The sequence below is a fragment of the Pongo pygmaeus genome, chromosome X (genome assembly GCF_028885625.2).
Source record: "Pongo pygmaeus isolate AG05252 chromosome X, NHGRI_mPonPyg2-v2.0_pri, whole genome shotgun sequence".
NCBI lineage: Eukaryota > Metazoa > Chordata > Mammalia > Primates > Hominidae > Pongo > Pongo pygmaeus.
Window position 1 is genome coordinate 6,406,089 of NC_072396.2, and position 23,582 is coordinate 6,429,670.

General features: G+C 37.1%; 1 protein-coding gene across 7 annotated transcripts in view; it reads right to left on the reverse strand.

Moving 5' to 3' along the window:
• Window positions 1–23,582, reverse strand: part of NLGN4X (neuroligin 4 X-linked) — a 341,699-nt gene that overhangs the window by 129,986 nt on the left and 188,131 nt on the right. For 5 of the 7 annotated variants that reach the window (XM_063659997.1, XM_063659996.1, XM_063659998.1 and 2 more), the window contains exons 3-4: window positions 16,026–16,085; window positions 12,608–12,760 (exon numbers count right to left, since the gene is read on the reverse strand). In XM_063659997.1, the coding sequence (XP_063516067.1) occupies window positions 12,608–12,760; window positions 16,026–16,085 (213 nt within the window). The remainder of the gene's footprint in view (window positions 1–12,607; window positions 12,761–16,025; window positions 16,086–23,582) is intronic. The other 2 variants (XM_054472568.2, XM_054472569.2) reach the window with 1 other exon arrangement.

Here is a 23,582-nt window from a genome sequence, read left to right on the forward strand (position 1 = left end):
AGTTGTTTCAAATAAAGGAAGCAGACAATGAAAAATAGGAGTTGGAGATAAGCTCAACGGGTCACTTACATGGTAAGGATCACAAGAAGATTAAGAAACATGAAGATGTATCAAAAGCCATTAAAAGTATCAGAAGTGCCAGAGAAAATGCTTATGACATTTCTGTGGCCCTCAAGAGAATAGTTCTGATGAAATATGATTGAAAAGAAGGAAGCTATTCATTTCTTTCAAGATGAGAAATGCTAAGCATGTTTTAAACAAAGAAGAATGAAGAAGGATGAATGCTATTCCTAAGTAATATTTTAAGTTCATGCTTAGAAGGAAAAATTAAATTGCAATGAAGGAAAAAGATACCTAGAGGTTCAGCAATATATTGAACACAGGCATTTTGGAGGGGTAGCCTCCATGTGTTCAAAAGCACAGGATGGATTTATAATAATGTGTTTATTCTACCCACCTGTTTAAGACTATAGCCAAATTATTACACAGACATTCCCGGACTTACAATGGTTTGATTTATGATTTTTGATCTTAAGATGATATTCAGTCAGTAGAAATCATATTTTGAATTTTGATATATTCCCAAGCTAGCAATATGCGTACCACAGTCTCTTTGGATGCCAGGCAGTGGTCTGTAGCTCCCTGTCAGCCACACAATCACAAGGGCAAACAACTGATACTCTACAGTGTACGTGAAACATTCAACACTTTATTTATAAAATAGCATTTGTGTTAGATGATGTCACCCAACTGTGGGCTAATGTAAGTGCTATAAGTATGTTCAATGACAGCTAGGCTAAGCTATGATGTTTGGTAGGTTAGGTGTATTGATGCATTTTCAACTAACGACATCTTAAATTTACAACGGGTTTATTGGGATATAATCCCACTGTGAATCAAGGAACATATTTTATATATGTATACATACACATTAGTGTGTGTACACATATAGACACATATATATACACACATATAGATCTGTGTGTGTATCACAAGGGCAAACAACTGATACATGTATATGTATACACGCATGTGTATGTACACATATATGTATGTATACACGCATGTGTATGTACACATATATGTATGTATACACGCATGTGTATGTACACATATATGTATGTATACACGCATGTGTATGTACACATATATGTATGTATACACGCATGTGTGTGTACACATATATGTATGTATACACGCATGTGTGTGTACACATATATGTATGTATACACGCATGTGTGTGTACACATATATGTATGTATACACGCATGTGTGTGTACACATATATGTATGTATACACGCATGTGTGTGTACACATATATGTATGTATACACGCATGTGTGTGTACACATATATGTATGTATACACGCATGTGTGTGTACACATATATGTATGTATACACGCATGTGTGTGTACACATATATGTATGTATACACGCATGTGTGTGTACACATATATGTATGTATACACGCATGTGTGTGTACACATATATGTATGTATACACGCATGTGTGTGTACACATATATGTATGTATACACGCATGTGTGTGTACACATATATGTATGTATACACGCATGTGTGTGTACACATATATGTATGTATACACGCATATGTATGTATACACACATAGATATATACACGCCCATATGCACCCACACCCACATATATACATATATGTGTGCTATATATGTGTATATATATGTTTACCAAGTATCTAAGAGCAACTGGGACATCTAAACAGATACTGGAATATTTTAGTAAAGAGGCAGACACTACTTTAAACGTTACCAAATATTTCTTAAAACAAACAGGAAATAGTTTATCATTCCAAAATGTTCTCCCAACACCAGTGCAAAGCTTAGTTTTCTTGTGTACAAATCGTAGTGTTTGTGAGATCATGTTATGCCTGTCTACACTGAAATGATGTTTTTTTGTTGTTCTTTTTAATGTTTAAAGATGGGGTCTCACTATGTTGCCCAGGCTGCTCTTGAACTCCTAAGCTCCTAGGATCCTCAGCCTCGTGAGTAGCTGAGACTACAGGCATGCAACACTGCACCCAGTGCTGAAATGCTTATCATTATGTGTTTATCATACCTGCTTGTTTATGATTTATAATGATGTGTTGATTTTACCCGCCTGTTTATGACTACAGCCCTATAACTGGACACAGCCTTCTCTCTATAACATCTGAGCCTCTAATAAATGCCACTATACTTAACACAGTGAAAATCAGTGCATATAATCTCAAATAATTAACTGAATCAACAGAGACTTTCTAGTGACTTATCTTCATAAAGGCCCTAGGTCATTGAAGCAATGTTGCGTTGAGCATTCTAAAATATTCCTGACTTTTTACACTGAAAATTAAACACTTCATTCAAAAAAGCGATTATTATTATTTTTAGTCAAAGGATAAAGTATCTTAAGAATATGGCTGGACGTGCCAATCAATATGTTACAATTTTATTTGAAACATATATTTATATCGCTAAATGCACGGTGTACCTGCCATAATTTGGTTATAATTTAGTCCCTAGGAAATTTACTTTGCACCTGTATGTTTCATCCTCTAGGGTTCATTTCCATAAAGCTAATGACTTATTAATGATGGATTGGACAAAAATAAGACAATTATACTAGAACACAACACATCTGTCTTTGTATCACTGCTGTCATGCATGTACATATGTGCATATTCATGCTTCTTGTAGAATTGCCTGTGCTATTACAGGCTTGTAGGCAAATGTCAGGGGAAAAAAAGCTGCAGGCCAGAATATGTGTAGTAGTCTTACATTTTTTTAAACTTTATGGGTACATAGTAAGTGTATATATTTGTGGGGTACTTGAGATGTTTTGGTACAGGCATGCAGTGCATAATAATCACATAGTCTTTAAACATCCCGCTCAGATTGCCTTTTAGAGATTTTTCCATTATCCTACTCGAAAGGACTGATTTCCTTGAATATATGCAGATACTGACAGAATTATCACCAGAACCCTAATTCCAGAGTACTTGAATTTGGCTCTCAATTGCAATGCTTCTCCCTGGAACTTTCCATCATCCCTTGGGATGCTCACCATACTCTTATTTTCATTTAGAGCACAACTTATGTCCTTCTGTCCCCAAGGAGAAAGAGGGCATGTCAACCTCATCAACTAAAAATGATCAACCTTTCACATACTGGATGAGAAGCAAAATGAAGAAAACAGGCTGAAGAGAGAAAGGGATGGTGTCTTTCAGAACTAATAAGAGACTGTTTTGAATGTAAAACTTTCAAAGACGGAACATTTTTAAGGCATATTCTCTGTGACTACTAACTCACGCTTAAATGACATTATACAATCAATTAACTGGGAATTATATATTGATGGAATAGATTCTTCTGTGATTTTTGTTTGAATATTTTGATTGGTAAATATGGTTATGCATGTAAAAATAAAATTTCAGCTTCTTTAAAGAAATCCTGAATCGTTTATAAATAGATCAAGGAGAGTCTCCATAGCATGACAGATGCCGGATGATAATTTTGTGTATTTGGGATTGGAAAAAAGAAGTCTTTGAAGAGAAATCTGCACTCCCATGTTCACTGCAGCACTAATCACAACAGCTGAAATATGGAATCAACCTGAATGTCCATCATTAGATGAATGAATAAAGAAAATGGGGTTTATATACATAAGGGACTATTATTCTACCTCAAAAAAAAGGAAAGAAGTTGTGTTATTCGGGACTACATGGATGAACCAGAGGACATTATGTTAAGTGATATAAGCCAGACACAGAAAGACAAATATCACATGATCTTACTTATATGTGGAATCTAAAAAAAGTCAAGCTTACAGAAGCAGAGAGTAGAATGTTCTCTTATAGAACTTGAAGCTGGAGGTGGAGAGGAAATGGGAGATGTTGGCCAAAGGTTACAAAGTTTCAGTTGGCAGGAAAAAGTTCAAAAGATCTGTTCAATATGGCAAACAAAGTTGAATCACAAGGAATTGAATATTTGAACATCTCTAAGAAAGTAGATTTTAAGTGTTTGCAGTAGAAAAATAAGCATTTGAAGTAATGCACTTGTGAATTAGCTCGATTTAGCCATTTCTCAATGGATACATATTTCAAAACATCACTTTGTACATGATCAATATATTCAATTTTTATTTGATGATTAAACGAATACATTAGGGAAAAAAGCACAAAACAAAAAAAATTCTTTTCTACCTTGTCTCCACTCCTCCCTTGATTTTCTTTTGAGTCTTTTTAAAAAATTTGAGACAGGATTTCACTCTGTTGCTGAGACTGGAGCGCAATCACAGCACACTGCAGCCTCGAACTCCTAGGCTCAAGCAATCCTCCCGCCTCAGCTTTTCAAGTAGCTGGGACACCAGGCATACATCACCACATCTGGCTAATTTTTTCTTTTTCTTTCCTTCTTTTCTCTCTCTCTCTCTCTCTCTCCCTCTCCCTCTCTCTTTCTTTCTTTCTGAGACAGGGTCTCACTAGGTTGTCCAGGCTGATCTGGAACTCCTGGCCTCAAGGAATCCCCCCACCTTGGCCTCTCACAGTGCTGGGATTACAGGTGAGAGCCACTGCACCTAGCCTTCCCCTGATTTTCCTTGCCCAATAAATACCGTTCCATCTGATGTCTCGCCTGTTGTTGGGTCAGCTGAGGACGAGGGAGCCTCTTTGCTCTGCTGTTCCCATCAACTATTACGTCAATGGCACCTTCCTGGTGAGAGAGTCCTTATCCCACTGCAGTCGTCCCCATCTCTGCTCCATTTGCCTCTGAGGTCCTAATGACGAAGCACTCATCCTTAATTTCCCCTGAGCTTCTTCACATCCTGAATAAATCCAATGAATGCAGTGGGCATTTTGAGCCACTAGGAGGCAGAAGAGGAAAGTCCATGCAAATGATCATTCTGAGAGCAAAAAACATGATTCTGGTTTTGTTTGCCCCACCAAAGACCTGTCCACACCTATCAATCTGCAGCCACAACAACCATGGGATTACAGTGTTTCCAAGTGTGTATTCAATGCATGGAAATCTCATTATAAAGAAGATGATGATGAAAAACAAGACATTGTGTTGTGTTTTTTTGTTTGTTTTTTGTTTTGCAAAGTGTCTTGGTTTTTCTTTATCTGATAATTTTTGGATTAGAGGTTGCCCTATCTTCTGCAATGTGTTCATTCTCTTACTGTGTTATCTACAGCATGGACCCCTGCCAACTCCCCAGGCTGGCTTTACCGATAACATCTGCCACCCAGCCCACAAAGAATCTTATTCTAAAGGCTCCCATTCTTCCTTCCACCTTTTGCTACTTCCTGGGTTTGAGCGCCCACACACCATTCATCTTGTCTCAGGATTTCACTTTCTCACCCTTCTCTCATGCTTCTTTTACGTCTCTACTTTTGTTTATGTGTTTCTCACTAAGTACAATGCTTAACTTTCCTTTCTCCTCATTTAACTTTTTGCAGTGTTGTGTTTTAGTAACGCCTGGGTCCTGTTTTAGACAGAGAAAGTCAATTCTTCCAGTCAAAGTAGGCCATTTACAGAAATCAAATCAGGGGGAATCTGAGACATTTTGGTTAGAGGAAGAGAAGAGAGGGATTCTAATGAAACCAGGAGAGTGGCATCAAGGTGTGCTGATTCTCGAAAAAGGAAATTATGCTTTCTTTTTTAATATATACGCTTATGAACTTTTGACTTGATACATAAGATGTGTTCCACTTATCATTTCAAATAAAATCCTTCATAAAGCATTAAAGAAAAGAAATATTGTTAGAAAAAAGAAATAAAATAGCAAATGTACCCAAAATAGAGCAACTCCTCTAACTTCCAAAGGGGAGAAGAACGTACAGGTCATTTATAAGATAGCTTGACATTTTTCAGCAGATGCGCTTCAGGGAAATTATAGTGACCCATTGAACTCCCACTAATGTCAGATGCATGTCACATAAATGCACACCCATGGAATTTAGGCTGTAACTCTTGGGAAGAACGTATTGGTCCTCTCTTCTAATGATTTCCAGGCTTCTTTTGTTGAGTGGAATATTACATGGCTCACACATATCACAAAAGCATAAAGGTGAGACCACTCTGGCTGATGTTGCAAGAATGCTTCAGAGCTCAGCCCACCCTCCCTCAATTTCAGAGAAAAACCCTACAAGGGAGTCCAGAACAGGGAAAGTGACCACATTATTAGGCTGAGCACATGCATATGGGTTAAGTCACCCAAATTATGACTACAGATGCTGTTCTGCTATGCATGTTGGTTGCTTTTATATCAAACCATTTCTGTCTTATATTCAGTTATGACTCCAAAGCGCCTAATAGGTTTATTCAATGAATGGTCTTAAAGAGAAAGACAACTTCAGAAGACCATGACGCAATCTACCCTAAGATGAAAATTTTCAGGATAGCTATAATATCTGAAAAATTGTAAGAAATGCACCGAAATGATCATTTGATTCAATTTATGCACACGAGACAGCAAGCCAGCAATGACATGGGAACTGGGGGTAGGACACCAAATTTCCTGATGAAACACTAGTTCTACTGCACTGAAGAGCTTTGATGTGACAAATGCCATTGTTGTGGTTAATGCCACCATCACCGTGAACCAAAGCAAACCAGTATCGATTGAATGGAAATGAATCAGCCTTCAAGGACCCACTTTGAGGTACTTAAAAATACTCTGTAAGCATCTTATCACAATTGTGTATCTTGATCAGCAGTAAGAACTTTTTTGCATAATGATAAAAGCTACATCTGATGCTAAAGTGATACTCAATTTCTTCACTCATTCCATGGTTTACTAATTCATATTTGACATTAATTAACAAGGCTGTGGATGAGTTCTGAGTGGTAAGTCAGAGCTCTGGCTTCAGTTACACCCGGGTTTCAGTCCCTGCTCTGAGTGCTAGAAGGTGTGATGCCATGAGTAAATCCTATCACCTCAAAGCATTCATCTCCTCATAGGTAGGACATAAGGTTAACTCTTCCAAGGGAGTTTATGAAGATTAAATGAAGTAATATCTGCCAGCCACACAGAGGCACACAATGAGTTGATGTTACATAGTTGGGACTCTTTTGAAGCAACAATTAATTTCAGCATACATGAAGCATGAAGTCATAGGATGACCAAAAAGGTGATAGTACCATGTGAGCTAAACGGAAATGCATATTTAAATGGAGGCAGATGAAATCCACTGCAGGTACAGACCTGCAGTTGGAGACAACTGGAAAGGGGAAGGAATAAATAAGTTCCAGGTGTTTCCATCAAAAAGCATGAGCAAGATGCATTCTCTTTTACATCGAAGGTCTTTGGACTATCATGAATGAAAAAAAAAAAAAAAACAGATTGGGGAGAACTCAAGTTATACTAAAGTAAGGGACTAAGATGGAGAAAAGAGTAATTATTGATTCAGTAATGGCCTTACAGGAATTCAGATTTATCAGATTATCCTCTGCAGTTTCTGTCTGGAGGTGATTGTTCTGAAAGTTTATTACCTGGATTAATGTCTAATCTTCTTGGGGTAAATGATGCGTATGGATGTTGTGAGGTGAATGGGTGATACGGCATAGGTACTCAAGTGGGTAGGTGAGACCAGGCAAATGCCCTGGCATGTACAGCTCAGCAGGATTTTGCTGGCTTCTGAGCAGATAGGAACACCATACACCCTGGCAATGACTCATCTGAGAGGCATTGGTGAACTTCAGGTTTTCCAAATTCTTGAATATATATGTCAGAGACGTTTGAACCAGAGCACCTCCATCTTGAATAAGGGCTGGGTAACGTAAGGCTGGGACCTACTGGGCTGCACTCCCAAGAGGTTAGGCATTCTTAGCCACAGGATGAGACAGGAGCTCAGCACAAGATACAGGTCACAAAGACCTTGCTGATAAAAGGATGCAGTAAAAAAAAAAAACAGCCAAAACCCACCAAAACCAAGATGGCAACTAGAGTGACGTCTGGTCGTCCTCACTACTCATTATATACTAATTATAATGTATTAGCATGCTAAAACACCCTTCCACAAGCACCATGACAGCTTACAAATGCCATGACAATGTCAGGAAGTTACCCTATATGGTCTAAAAACGGGAGGAACCCTTAGTTCCAATAATTGCCACCCCTTTCCTGGAAATCTCATAAATAATCAACCCCTTGTTTAGCATATAATGAAGAAATAATCATAAAAATAGCCAACTAGCAGCCCTCGGGCTGCTCTGCTTATGGAGCAGTCATTCTTTATTCCTTTACTTTCCTAATAAACTTACTTTCACTTTACGGATTTGCCTCCAATTCCTTGCACGAGACCCAAGAACCCTCTCTTAGGGTCTGGATTAGGATCCTTTTCTGGTAACATATACACCTTCCTAGTGACAAGGATGTACAGCAGAACACATAGGAAATCTGTTTATAGAAGTGCAGCTTCTTTAAAAACAAACTGAACACCAATTCAATCAGAAGACACTTCATGTAGATATAAATAATTACTTTATAGCTATGATGATACATCTCAATTTGCCTGGGACAATCCCAGTTTATTCATAGCACATGAGCAACTCCCAAACATGTCCTGGATTGGATCATAAATTATATGACCAATGGCTAGCAAGATTGTGTAGCACAGTTCTAATTATTTTTTTAAAAAATAGCAAACATGATGATCTTCTGATTTATTTAATGTCTAGAAGTGTCTTGTAACGGTTTTTTTAAATTAACATGGTTCAGTCTGGATGCCAATATTTGATAGATATTAGCCGTTACAGATTGGGTCAGCTACAATTCTTACTGTGGATAAACAGTAGTATTAATACAATGCATAATGGTATTAATAACACTAGAAATTGTAGTGTGATTGGGTATAATGGTTGCTGCTGAGAGCCTATGAAACTTCATCTACATGAGTCCATTAAATCTTTTTTAAAAGGTTATTTTTTGGCCAGGCACAGTGGCTCACACTGGTAATCCCAGCACTTTGGGAGGCCAAGGTGGGTGGATCTCCTGAGGTCAGTAGTTTGAGACCAGCCTGGCCAAAATGGCAAAACCCCGTCTCTACTAAAAATACAAAAATTAGCGGGGCGTGGTGGCGGGCGCCTGCAATCCCAGCTACTGCGGAGGCTGAGGCAGGAGAAGCGCTTGGACCTGGGAGGCAGAGGTTGCAGTGAGCCGAGATCATGCCACTGCCCTCCAGCCTGGGCAATAAAAGCGAGACTCCATCTCAAAAAAAAAAAAGAAAAGAAAAAAGAAAAAAGTTATTTTTTTATTGACAAGCAGATTATATATTAATGAGGTAAAGTGTGGTATTTTGAACCACGGAACTTTTATACTGTACAACAACCTTGCAAGGGAGAGACCACTGCCTTCTACATCTAAGGAAAGAGTCTGAGGAAACACTAGCTGACTTTCTCAAGGCGGAGGTAGAGGAAAGTTGTCAGCTCCTGTCTGTCTCCGGCCGCAATCTACATTCTTTCCAATGCCAGCATTCTGCTTCCATTATGGGCACGTTTCATCTTTTTAATCCTCTCTTTTGGGTAACAGAAAATAGCATTTGTTACTCCATTAAAAAAAAAATCTTAAAACAGTATTTTTCCATTCCTCAGGTAGGAAGATAACATTTATGCATTTATGACTTTTATTGGAAGAAAAAGAACTCAAAGAATATTTCAACTTTTTGCCTAAAATTGTATCTACTTGTATGAAATGCACTCACTGAAATGATCATTGCAGCGCCTGCTGTGTATTTTATTCAATCATCTTTTTAAATATCTGGATGCCAAAGGTTTAAAAACATTTTTTCAAGACCGATAATAGGAGTTTCCTGCAAGCAAAAAGTAAATGCCACCTAGCTGTTTTCAAGAGGACAATAGTAAATGCAAGATCCATGATAAAAACCAACGCAGTCACATTTTAAAGTCTCTATCGCCCTGTAAAATCGGCAAACTTGGCACATTTCATTCCATCAAATGAAAGGGAGTCTGTAGTGTGCTTGGCTGTTCCACACTAGCTCATTGGAGGAATGTAAATAGACCGGCATAGAGATGCTAAATCGCTTCTTTTATTTCTTCTCCACCAATTTTACAGCTCTCTGTTATCTTATGACTTTTAAAAACTCTCCATAACAAAAAGTAGACTTACAATTTTTCAGTTAGTTTTTTTCCCTCTAAAAAAAGTGTGTATAATTGGCCTGGAGGCCAATTTGCAAGATGCGCAATTGATTCACGAAGGGACAAAACTGATTAAAAAAAATCATAGTGTAGAGTTGCTTGATACAACTGAGCTTTAGGGGGAAAAGGAGATCAATTTCTTTTGAAACTCTATCTTATCAGACACATCAATTCATCATGCATGCAACAGAATATTCTGTGATTCCAGCAAAGCAAGAATTTTCTTGATGCCCACTGCTTCCTTCAGAAAAGCATGCCCAAGCTTTCTTCCGTGTGGCCGTGCTACAGGCAGTGCACACACTGCTCCCTTTGAAGAGGGCCTGTGCAGTGCCCTCACACGTACTTTCCTCCTTCCACCTCTTTGTCAGAATGGACCTTTTGTAAAACATCAAGAAGCACAATTTCCTGTTTCCAACACTAGTAGCCAAAGTAACTATCCAGCGCCTCTGAAAAATATTCAGTGAAGCGTGCAATTATCGCTATGCAAAAGTTCAGAGACATTATTCCGCCAAGATGTGGCTGACAGAAAACTACAAAAAATATAGGAAATAAAGCCAATGACATAATAAGTTTTTTGATACTAAAAGGTTTTTTGGTGGTGTTTATTTTCTTTAATGCAGAAACCAACCTGGAATTTTGAGTTATCAATGTTTCAAAAGATACAACTTTAGCAACACCTGTGACTGATTTGCATTTCAAAGTAAGAAATGCATTTCTCTTAGGGTTTCTTACATCACCTCTTAGGGTTTCTCAGCAATTCACCACCTCTTAGGGCTTCTTACAGGTTAATGTTTTCACATAGGAAAAAAAAAAAAACTCACTCAAAATGAAATGAAGTCATCTGATTGAAAAGAAAATATTCTTGGCAATATTTGAAGAAAACATTTTCAGCCATATTTCTTGTTTGACAGACCTCCTTTAGTCCATTTTATTTTGCTGTTTATTTTAATTAATTTATTACTATCATTATTATTTTTTTTTTTTTTTTTTTTGAGAAAAGTCTCACTCGGTCGCCCCAGGCTGGAGTGCAATGGCGCTATCTCTGCTCATTGCAACCTCGACCTACTGGGTTCCAGAGATTCTCCTGCCTCAGCCTCCTGAGTAGCTGGGATTACAGGCGTCTGCCATCAGGCCCAGTTAATTTTTGTATTTTTAGTAGAGACAGGGTTTCACCACTTTGGCCAGGCTGTTTTCTAACTCCTGACCTCAAGTGATCTGCCTGCCTGAGCCTCCCAAAGTGCTGGGATTATAGGCGAGAGCCACCACACCTGGCCTCCATTTTGTTTTGTATTTCATATTGTATCATAATCACACTGCAACCAATATACACATCTCTCTCATGGCTAACTTGTTAAAAATTTTATTTTCTACACCATTTTAATGCATTTTTGCCTGGAAAACAAATGTTTTTACATAGGTCTTAGGAATATTATTCACAAACTAACCAACACCAGGAAAGGCCATCTCAGAAGGTACTGAAATCTGACCCTGAAGATTCATAATTTTCCAACCTACAATTAGAAGAAGATGAATGATGGCCGGGCGTGGTGGCTCAGGCCTGTAATCCCAGCACTTTGGAAGGCCGAGGCAGGCGGATCACGAGGTCAGGAGTTCGAGACCAGCCTGGCCAATATGGTGAAACCCTGCCTCTATTAAAAACACAAAAATTAGCTGGGTGTGGTGGCATGTGCCTGTAGTCCCAGCTACTTGGGAGGCTGAGGCAGAAGAATCACTTGAACCCGGGAGGCAGAGGTTGTAGTGAGCCAAGATCACACCACTGCACTCCAGCCTGGGCGACAGAGTGAGATTCCATCTCAAAGAAAAAAAAAAAAAAAAAAGAAAGAAAAGAAATGAAACATCAAAACAAGGAGGAACTAAACTTGAATTTCCATGTATTTAGCCTTTAATCGTAGATCATCAATGGAACAAAAGTCAACTAACAGCTAAGTTTCCTTGCATGCAAATGCAATGGAACCAAAACAACAGATCTTCCAAAGGCTCAACATAATCAGTTAGAGAATTGGATAAAGTCTTTTCCTCCACACAATATACTGATTCATACAATGACACAATCAGAAAAGAAAGCTAAGATCTATGGCCATTCCCAACTATAATATCACCAAATATGTGTTCATTGTACAGGTCTATGTAGACAAACATACGTTCATTGAACTCCAAGGGAGAAACATGCTATAAATAAAATTTCATTTCATCTTCAAGATCTTAAAGTCTGCATTGGTTTGAGAAGCGATTCATGTCCATGTTGCACGAAGGTAGTAAAAGGAATAAACATATCCGATCACATAAAGTAAATACCGTGAAGTGGAATTAACCAGGAACTGGAATAACAGGATTCAAATCCACGAACCCCATCAAAACGAGAAGTGGACTTTTCATCTTTCCTCTTGCTCAGTCATTCACATGATGCAATCACTTACCTAGTATTCCCAGACGGTAGTTAATGGTGATCACGATGACATTTCCGTAGCTGGCCAAAATGCTGCCGTCAATCATGTTGCCGGTGCCCTCCATGTAAGATCCTCCATGGATATAGACCATGACAGGCTTCTTACTGTTCTGATCATGAATATCTGGAAAAAAAAGCCAAGTAAGGAAACACAATAAAGAATCACACTGACTCACCAATGCTAATTTAAGAAAAAAGGAGATTCACTGATTTCCCTATTTTGACTTGAGTTAAGCACATTTATTTTTACGGATGATATGACCCTTGATAAGAGTTTCTAAGGAAAATGATCAATGCTATTACGTTTTCTATTTATGGAAATGGTATTTTAAGAAGCATCCAGACATTTAGTGTGCTCTGCTCATCTAAGCTTCTATATATATCTAAAGCACTACAAGAAATGGTTTTAGGTAAAGTACACATTTCCTAAATTTTGCTCAAACCCTAAAATGTGATTTAAATTGAATAAACACATGGGACCCTTGACAAAATATATTTTATCTTCTAATTAAGTATAAAATCAACTTCAAAATTATAATTAATTTTAATATAGTTGCATCTTAATTCGCAGGTGAGTGTACAGATTCATCTTCGATTTAACAATAAAAACATAAAAGTAGTAGTGAAGGTATAAACTATCAATAACGGACAGATAATGACAAGAAAGCAAAATCTACAGTTAAAAACTGAACAGAAATAGGGAAAAAAAAGAAAAGATGTCCAAGCAAATGTCTTTGTTCCAGTGATTACAGTAACATACTAACATACTTAGGTGACAAAAATAAAAGAGATGTAATAAAAAATGGCAAAAGAATCCAAACTATTTAAATGCTTTATATTTTCACAGGGAATATAAATTCCCATTGTGACTTGCAACCAATGATTCCTCTTAGTAATTTACTTTATTATTTAAATTAACAATGATGTAAAAACAATGATCTGTGATGATAGAAAGTTGGAGACCATCTGTAGGGCCTGCTTTGTGAAAAGACCTGTTTTATAACATTAATCAGCCATTAGGGCTGCATTTAACCTTTAGAAGACTGACCTCACGTAAAATATTTCTGGATACAGATATGTGTGTGTGTGTGTGTGTGTGCGTGTGCGTGTGTGTGTGTACAAACAATTTAAATATCTTTGTTACTAAAAGAAAACTCAAGTATTTATGCATATTTATTTTCAATTTTTTCATCAATAAAGTTTTTTTTTTCCTCATAATCCACAGGGACACTTTTGAAATACCACAAAGGAATTCTGAGGATATGAATCACCATCGTTTGGATGGTGGCTCCAATTTGAACGAATTATGATCACAATTTTACTGGGTGCATACAGAAGACACGACATACCCATTGGTCACAGTAAAGCACACGAAAGAGTGTCAAGTTACCCAAGTATTTATTTGCAGATATTTAATCCACGGCAGAAAAGTGTCTTTTGTTTTCTAATATAAAATTCAAATATGAAGTAAAAATCTTCTATTAATCATTTATGCATCATACACTACGGGAAATGTCTTCTGCTATATGAATAAGAAATGGCTTTTCTCATGATCCACTGCTTCTTTCTGGTTCCTAATTTGCTGTTTTTGGCCTCATTTCTTTTACTATTACCAGCGGTTGCCTAGTAAACTGTGGAAAAAGAGTAAGTAGAGATTTTGAAGGGCTGCTTTAAAGTGCTCCATTGGAAAATATGTGAGATTAACATCTCTTACCTTCCACAAAATATAGAACAAGACTCTCTTGAACTTGTGGAAGTAATAACCAGTTGTCATATTAATGCAAAGTCAAAAAATCATAACTTAACAATATTAAATGAAAATTAGATGGCATTTTAATGGTAATAAAGATTCACTGGGAACACTGTGAAAACAGATCCTAATTATCAAGAGGAAATGTATTAAAAAGAGAAGGCCAAACAGGATACAAATTAGAGCAGTATAAGGTATGAGACAAAAGTTTATTTCGTTTTTATGTATTTGCTCAATACTGATAAAATGTCAGGCATTCAGAAGCCCTTATCAAAGAAGGGGCTACCTGAAGCAGGTGTAGATTTTGATCTTCTATGGCCATCAGAATTGAGATCTCTCAGAGAGCTACTTGAGACAGTGACAGCTCTATGAGCTCAGTAAAAATAATAACATTCAAAATGTTAAGGGAAGACTAGGCATGGAAAGGGTGTTGGCAAGATTTCTTTTCTTGGAGAACAGTTGATTTACGAAGATAAGCAAGGAGGGGAGCAACTACAAGAACTGGTCAAAAGACCCTGTCATGGACGTTGGGCTTGACGAGCGAGGATAATTCAGGACTCACTTTTGGGCTTTAAATTGCCTTTCAGACAGAGACCCAAAGGTCCAGCCAGGGCCTTAATGGAGTTCCATGCATTTTGCTACCCAGATGGGAAAAATGTGCTTTTAGCTAATCCTATAGAGCCTTACCAATGAAGAAGGGCTTGCTTGAGTACTTTTTTTGTTGCTTCCCCTCTTTAAAAAAAAAAATCATTTCTTGTACAGAAAGGGAAGAAAAACAGTGTGCGAGTTGTCTGCATGAGTACCTCAGACATACCATCTTTTAAAAAAAAATCCTTTCACTTCTGGTAGACAATGTGTTGAGCAATTTGGTAGCCTTAAGAAGAAACTTCACAGCAACAAAACATTTTAAGGAGAAAAACGTTTTCAAAAAAGCCGTGGTGTGAAAAGAAAGATGAACATAGCTAGCTTTTTGTCCTTTTTTAGTTCTGAGATACTCTTACCTTCCCCTCCACCCCCAAATGCTGTAAAAGGCAGTCCTGAATGCATCAGGGCTCGTTAACAACAGCATCTCGTTAAAACACTTTTTGGTGTACTTCACTGTGAGCAGATTATCAGAAATCTATGTTGGGATCAATATGTTTGTGAAGAAAAAAAAACTGATATTTCAGCTCCCCCCTCCAAAAAAATTCTTCTAAGGTGCTGTAGAGTTTTGTAGTTTATAAAAATAATTAAGAAGACCAAAGCTCCAAAGTAGTATATTAACTTACAAAATAACATTTGGAAGGGAGAAAATAGACTATACATGCATGTTTCAAAATTCCATTTTCTCTTCTTGTGACCAAGCCAAAAAAAAAAAAAAAAAAAAAAATGATGGGCTTCTCTGTAAACAGTAGTTCATTACTCTTTTCACGTTTAGAAACAATGCTTATACTTCTCACAGTGATTTGTTCCCTGTACATGGTAACTGGGATTAAAAATGACAGTGGTTTCGCTACAAGAAGAAAATAATTAAAGAAGCACACCAAAGTGTACTAGTTTTAAGTAAGGGGAGAAAAAACAGATTGAAATGAAAAAAAAAGAGAGAGAGATAGATACAAAATCATGCATCAGGGTTGAGCTTTGAAAAAACAAAAAATACCTTCGTCTTCACCACGGTCATTACTGGTTATATCATCTGCGTTTTTCTTTGTGTTGGCTCCTGGGGTCATATTGAGAAGGAAAATAAAGGGAAAAAAGAGAATTCAAAAACAACAGGTTTTCAAAAAATTCAGAAAAGAGAGAGATGCTACCCAGAAAAAGAAAGAAAAAAAAAGAATGTAACACAAAAAGTTGAAATCTGTTACATTTGGATTTCAAAAAAATGAGATAGGGAAATGCAAAATGCATATAAACATAAAGATGTCAAGAAGAACAAATTCAAAATGTTACTTGCAAAAAATATTAGATATTCCTGTGAATATGCAGTTGGGGGTTAAAATGATGCTACTGCAAAAAAAAAATGCTAACGTGAGTTGTTTTAAAAAAAGAGAAAATTAAATTATTAGAAAAGATATTTCCCACATTCTTTAAAGAAATGCTTATGGCGTATTCAACGGTCCTCTGATGTTAACATGTTATAATTTAAATAAATTTTTGAAATGTTACTGATACATTATGGTTAGAAATTTTCATAAGGCAAGCAAAAACACACACAGTAAACATGGAAGGACTTTAATCAAAATATTATATAATTGACATTAATTTCATGCATTAAAAACTTATAAACATGCAATCTCAAAAAGTCAGAATTGTGACTAATTTAAATCACTAAGATTTACCTCTACTCTGTGTTTAGAGAAGCGCTACCCATTATTCACTCTTGTTTTCTTCTATTAAAATCTACTACATGCGATAAATATTTAAGTCAGGACAAAACATTATAGACCATGTCCTATGTGTTTAAAATAGTTATTAAATATCATTTGAAAGTTATGTCCTCTGTGTGTAAAGTAGCTATTAAATATCATTTGAAGACCATGTCCTCTGTGTTTAAAATAGTTATTAAATATCATTTGAAAGTTATTGGTAAGTGAATTTGTTGAAGAAAATAAAAATCGAAGTCATCTACCTTGATCACCTCAATAAGATCTGCATAGGAATTTTAATATAGGCAAAATGCAGGAAGAGGCCCTTAAGAATAGCAAAAACTAGCTTATGCTCTTAGTGCACAGAGAACCATTTTGGTTTTTATAGTTTCCACATTTAAAAGGTGTGAACATTTAATTTTGCTTGAATTAATTAATTGGCTCCATTGCTTCCTTCTCATAGACAGATGCAGCCCATATGTGCATATCCCACTATCAATAACTTTAACTGCATCAATCAATTAAGACAGTCTTTGCCTTCCTATAGGGTTCTAGGATAAGTGGATTAAGGCAGAGGGAAAATATTGTCATCTCCAACACTTGCGAATGGAAAACATTCCTCTGTTCTACGTAACTCAGAAGGGCTTAAACATATTTTGAAACCAAGACTTGATAATGCTGTTTCCATACATCAAACAAAAGTCAAATAATGTCCATTTCATGGGGGCTTAATACTTTTTAAAACCAGACCTGGGTGGGTGCGTGGGTGTGATAGCCTTGCTGATCCACTTTCTGTCTTTATAAGATTTGCCTTCTCTAGGCATTTCATATAAATGAACTCATATAATATGTGGTATTTTGTGTCTGGTTTCTTTTACTTAGCCTATGTTTTCAATGTCCTTCCATACTGTAGCATGCATCAATACTTCATTCCTTTTTATGGCTAAATTATTTTCCATTGTATGGGTATACCACATCTTTTAAATCCATTTATTTGTTGAGTGACATTTGGTTTATTTCTACTTGTTGATTATTATTAATAAAGCTGCTATGAACATTTGTGTACCATTTTTTGCATGGATATATGTTTTCATCTCTATTGCATAGATACCTAGGGGTGAAATTGCTGTTTCATAAGGCAAATTTATGCTTAATGTTTTAATAAACTGACAGACTATTTTCCAAATCAGCTGCAATACCTGGCATTCTCACCAACGGTGGTATAAAGGATCTCTATTTCTCTATTACCTAGCCAACACTTGCTAATATCTTTTTTTGTTATAACCGTACTAATGGATGTGAAATGGTATCTCATCGTAGGTTTTTTTTTTTTGTTTTTTTTTTTTTTTTTTTTTTTTTTTCCCCAAAGTCTTGCTCTGTTGCCCAGGCTGGAGTGCAGTGGTACGATCTCGGCTCACGACAACCTCCACCTCTTGCGTTTAAGCAATTCTCGTGCCTCAGCCTCTCAAGTAGCTGGGACTACAGGCATGCACCACCATTCCTGGTTAATTTTTGTATTTTTAGTAGACATGGGTCTTGCCCTGTTGGCCAGGTTGGTCTTGAACTCCTGCCTCAAGCAATCCACTCATGTTGGCCTCCTAAAGTGCTGGGATTACAAGCATGAGCCACTGCACCTGGCCTCATGGTAGTTTTCATTTGCATTTAGCTAATGTTTAGTAACTAATGATATTAAATATCTTCTCATGTACACTCTCTTTGCAGAAATGTCTATTAATTTATTTTTGCCCATTAAAAAATAATTTCTTTCCTTCTTATTATTGAATAGTACGTGGTTTGTTTACATATTTTCTAGATAAAAGTCTTTTATCAGGAATATGGTTGGCAAATCTCCTCTCCCAGTTTATGGCTTGTCTTTTGGTTTTCTCGACAAATAGCACTTTATGTTCTCAACAGTGCCTTTTGAAGTGCAAAAGTTTTTAATTTTGATGAGTTTCACTTGATCAATTCTTTTCTTTTAAGGATTGTACTTTTGAGGTCATATTTATGAAATCTTTCCCAATCCATGGCCCTGAAGACCTTCTCCTGTGTTGTTGAAGTTTCCTAAAAGTTTAAGAGTTTTAATTCTTATATTTCCACCTGTCGTTCATTTTGAGTTAATTTTTGGGTATAATAAGAGGTAAGAGTTGAAATTGATCTTTTTACATATGAATATCCAATTGTCTCAGCACCATTTATTGAAAAGACTATCCTTGCCTCCTTTAATTATTTTGGCACCATTGTTAAAAATCTATTGACTACAAATTGAAGGATTTATTTCTAAACTCTTATAATTGACGCTTGAACAACACAGGTCTGAACTGTGCAGATCCACTTATATGTGGATTTTCTTCTGCCTCTGCCACCCCTGAGACTGCAAGACCAACCTCTCCTCTCCCTCCTCCTCCTCAGCCTATTCAACCTGAAGATGAGGATGAAGATCTTTAAGAAGATCCACTTCTATTTAATGAGTGGTAAATATATGTTCCCTTCCTTATGATTTTCTCAATGGTATTTTCTTTTCTCTAACTTAGTTTATTGTGAGAATACAGTGTATTGTATATACAACATACAAAAGATGTGATAATTAGCTGTTCATGTAATTGGTACGGCTTCTAGTCAACAGTAGACTATTGGTTGTTAAGTGTTGGGGGGTAAAAAGTTTTAAGTGAATTTTCGACTGTGCAGGGGTTCTAACCTTCACATTGTTCAAGGGCCAACTGTAATTAATTATATTTCATTGGTCTAAATTTATACCCATGTGAGTTGCCTGCTATCTTGATTACCATATCTTTACACTACCTTTTAAAATAGAGAAATGGAAGCCCTCCAACTTTCTTCCCCTTTTCCAAGGTCTTTTTGATTGCTCTAGATCCTTTGCCTTTCCATGAAAATTTCCAAATCAGCTTGTTAGTTGCAACAAAAACTCCTGCTGAGATTTCGATAGAAATTACTTGCCAAATCCCAATTTTAAATTAATCTTGTATATCAGAGCCTGACCCAGAAACATAATTAGATGCTGTCTTTCCTGTTCTACGTATATTTAATTTGTTTATCCTTTCATTCTTTTTTAATAAACTGCTGCTCTATTTGTCCATGTAAATATAACTAATTAAATGCCTTTAAAACAAACCAAGTTCTCTTGAGTATCTAGTTTAGACACAACCATGGACGATGTAGATGCAGGTTTTAGAAGATTCAGGAAAAACAATTTGTCTACAGTTTATGCAAGAATAAACCCAGCTTGTGGCTGGCGCGCACACACACACACACACACACACAGAGAGCCCAAATAAAACCTAGGTAGGCTGTGAGTTTCCTTTCTCTTCTCTATGTCTACCCTTCCTCAAAATTCCAGAATAATATTCCTTTTCATACAACAATTAGCATCTCCGTAAAACCTCTGTGCAGACCTGGCTTTAAATATTAAAGAGAAGATTTAAATACTCCAAGCAAAAGTACAACCATTCTATTATTAAAATTTAAATATCATTTTATAAATAAAATATCTCAATGTCCCTAATCCTGAAGAATATTCCAGCTTTTTTGTAACCTGTTCCTCTGATGTCTCCATTTAGTGCTTTATCTATGTTATTTTCAAAAGTTAGTCTATTTAAAATAGCACTTTATGTTACGAATGTAAGAGAAAAACTTTGTAAAGAATTTGGAAAATGATATGGGCGCGGTGGCTCATGCCACCCAACACTTTGGGACATCGAGATGGGCGGAGGTCAGGAGTTCTGGAACAAACTGACCAACATGGTGGAACCTCTTCCCTATGAAAATTACAAAAAATTAGCCAGACATGGTGGTGCATGCCTGTAGTCCCAGCTATTCGGGAGACTGAGGTGGCAGGATCACTTGAGCCTGGGAGGCGGAGGTTGCAGTGAGCTGAGATCACCCTGCTGCACTCCAGCCTAGGTGAAACAGCCAGACCTTATCACAAAAAAAATAAAAATTAAAATAAAAAAAATTAAAAAAATTAAAAAAATTGGAAAATGAAGACTATTGTCAAAGTGAAAATTAACATCAAAGGAAAACCTCACAGTCACATATACTGCTGTTAACATTACAAGTCAGAAAAACAATTTAAATCTGTATTTTTAATATACATTAATTATTGCCACTTACATATCTAAATCATCATAGAAAGTCAATAGATACAAATGTGATCTTGTTATCTAAGCAAGAATATAAGGAAATAATAGAACCAAAAAGAACCTTCAGCATTATTGTTCTTCATGAGATATCATACTGAACTGTATTAGTAGTTCATAGTTTACTGCATATTTTTTTTCTTTTAAGTGGGCAAGGTTAATTTTCAACTTAGTCTTGTTATCTTAAGCAGAGAAAGAGCCTTTTTAAGCTAAGTACGTTATTTCCATACAGGGAAAGTTGCATACGGCGGGGAGTGGGGGAGGGGTGCGGAAATAAATGTTTTCTTGGCTATCACAGATGTGGATGTGATTGATTATTTTGTCACTTGGCCATAGAGGAATACGGGCTTAATCTTTTAATCCAATGCAATATCCCCAGCTCTCTGCAGCAAGGAAGTGACTGGCATGTCCTCACAGACTGCCCATGACACATGGGTTCATTCACTCATAAGCCCATTCCTTCTACAAATATGTGTTGACCCTTTTAACATGCAGTCCCGACTAAGAGAGGTAATGCCATGCAGTCCTGGCTAAAAGAGGTAAGGACACACCCACACTGAAGAAGGAGATGAACATCAGAGACAGACATGCACACAGATCATTCCAACGGGGCAGGAAAATGCATGCATGAATTTAGGATCCTCTGCTGTTCCCAGTAGGAGAGTCTGGGGATAGAGGGGTGGCTGGTGAGGAAGTGGGTTAGGGCTTCTAAATATGCACAGAAGATCTGGGGCCAGGAATACATTTATGGGAGCAAAGAAAACAGGCTACTCTGAGCAGAAGCATGGGTTGGAGGCTGAGGGCACAGAAGGGACATGAATAGCCCCAGAAAGATGAGAAGAATAGGTACACAACCTGGACACCTCCTCTTTCCTCCATACACCTGGAGAACAGACTCTAGCTGGGGAAAATATTGCATGCATACACTTGAAATATATTTGAGCCTCCACTTGAATAATACTACCACAATGAATTTGAAAGATGACCTTCAGATGATTTTCAGATTGGATCATTTACCGATGGGCTTCACCCAGTGTATATGCACCTTGAAAAATTGGTTAGCAACAGAAAAGTTCAGTTTCTGCATTTGAAAGAACTGCCATAGCTGACCTATGGCTTCTTTTTTCTTTTTCTGAAATCAGAACACCTGAACAGGACCAAACTTCACTCTTAATGGAAATATGTATAAGATAGGAGGCTTATTTTATGGAGCTTTCAGCAAAGGGGCTTTCCAGAAAGCAACATTCAAAAAGATATTTCTTGTATTATAAGCCCTGGCAGAAAAGGTTGGTAACAAAGTGTCATGCCTACTGAAGGTCATCCTTTTGTGATGTGGGAAGAAGCTTTTGGTGACCAGAAAGGCTTAGAAAGGAGAACATCTGGGGGATGAGTACCTGAAAATTAGTTTCTTTAAAATCATCAGCAGAGTCGTACTTCGAAAAATTTTGAAAAGACATCTGCCAGTTTGAAGACCCCAGCTCCAGGGCACATAACTACCAGATAGACAATTGTCGAATTACAGGGTGTAGTCCACTGACAGGCAAAAGGTTCCCAGTTCTACAATCCTCCCCGTGAATTTACTATTCCTCATACAAAGAGTCTGCATTTTCACCCCTTGAATCTTGAGTGGCTTTATGATTGCATTTTTTTCAAAAGAAAAAATATGATGATGTGCTGTTTCCAAGACTGGGACTCAAATCCCCTGTACCTGTTCTTACTCTCTTGAAACTCTGCCACTGCCCTGTGAAAAATTCAGACTAGCAGGTTGCAGAACAAGAGATCTCATAGAGAAGAACCCATTGGCCCCAACCTAGGCAAAATTACCTCCAGCAACCCCCAGTTACCTAAGAGAACTCACTCCAAATCAACAATACATACACATGAATGAGCCCAGCCAAGACCAAAATAAATTTCCAGCTAACAAGATGCAGAGGCTCATAAGCAGTAATAAGCGCTTATTGTCTTAAGGCATTGACTTATAGAGTCCTTTGTTATGCAGCAGTAGCCAACTGATACATAGGGTAATACTAATTTTATCTTCAGTAGATACTGGCATATTTCTTTCCAAACAAGTTGTATTATGCCATACACCCACTAGCAGGTAAGAAAATTTCCTGGCCCTTACCCTGTTGCCAACACTTGACATTATCAGACAACATATTTGCCACTTTGATGAGTATAAAATATTAAGTTTACATTTCAATTTGCATGTTCCTTAAAACTAGTACAGATGCATTTCTATATTCCCATTCTAAATTCCCATCTTGAATAGCAATCCGATTTTTGATCGGCTGAATGTCTGTTATTGATTTGTAGGAAATCTTTATATTCATGAATGCTGGCCTCTTTTGAGCATGTAAAAGCAAACATTTAACAGTGCATAGCAGTGCTGCGTATGGTTCTAAGGGCTTTATGCATATTGAATATGCATTTTGTTTGTTTTTTTAGAGACAAAGTCTTGCTCTGTCACACAGGCTGGAGTACAGTCACACAACTGTAGCTTACTGCAGCCTCCAACTCAAGGGCTCCAGTGATTCTTTGACCTCAGCCTCCCGAGTAGCTGGGACTACAGGTGTGCACCACCACACCTGGTTAATTTTTTTCTATTTCTTGTAGAGATAAAGTCTCACTATGTTGTCCAGGCTAGTCTTGAACTCTTGGCCTCAAGCAAGTCTCCCACCTCAGCCTCCCAAAGTG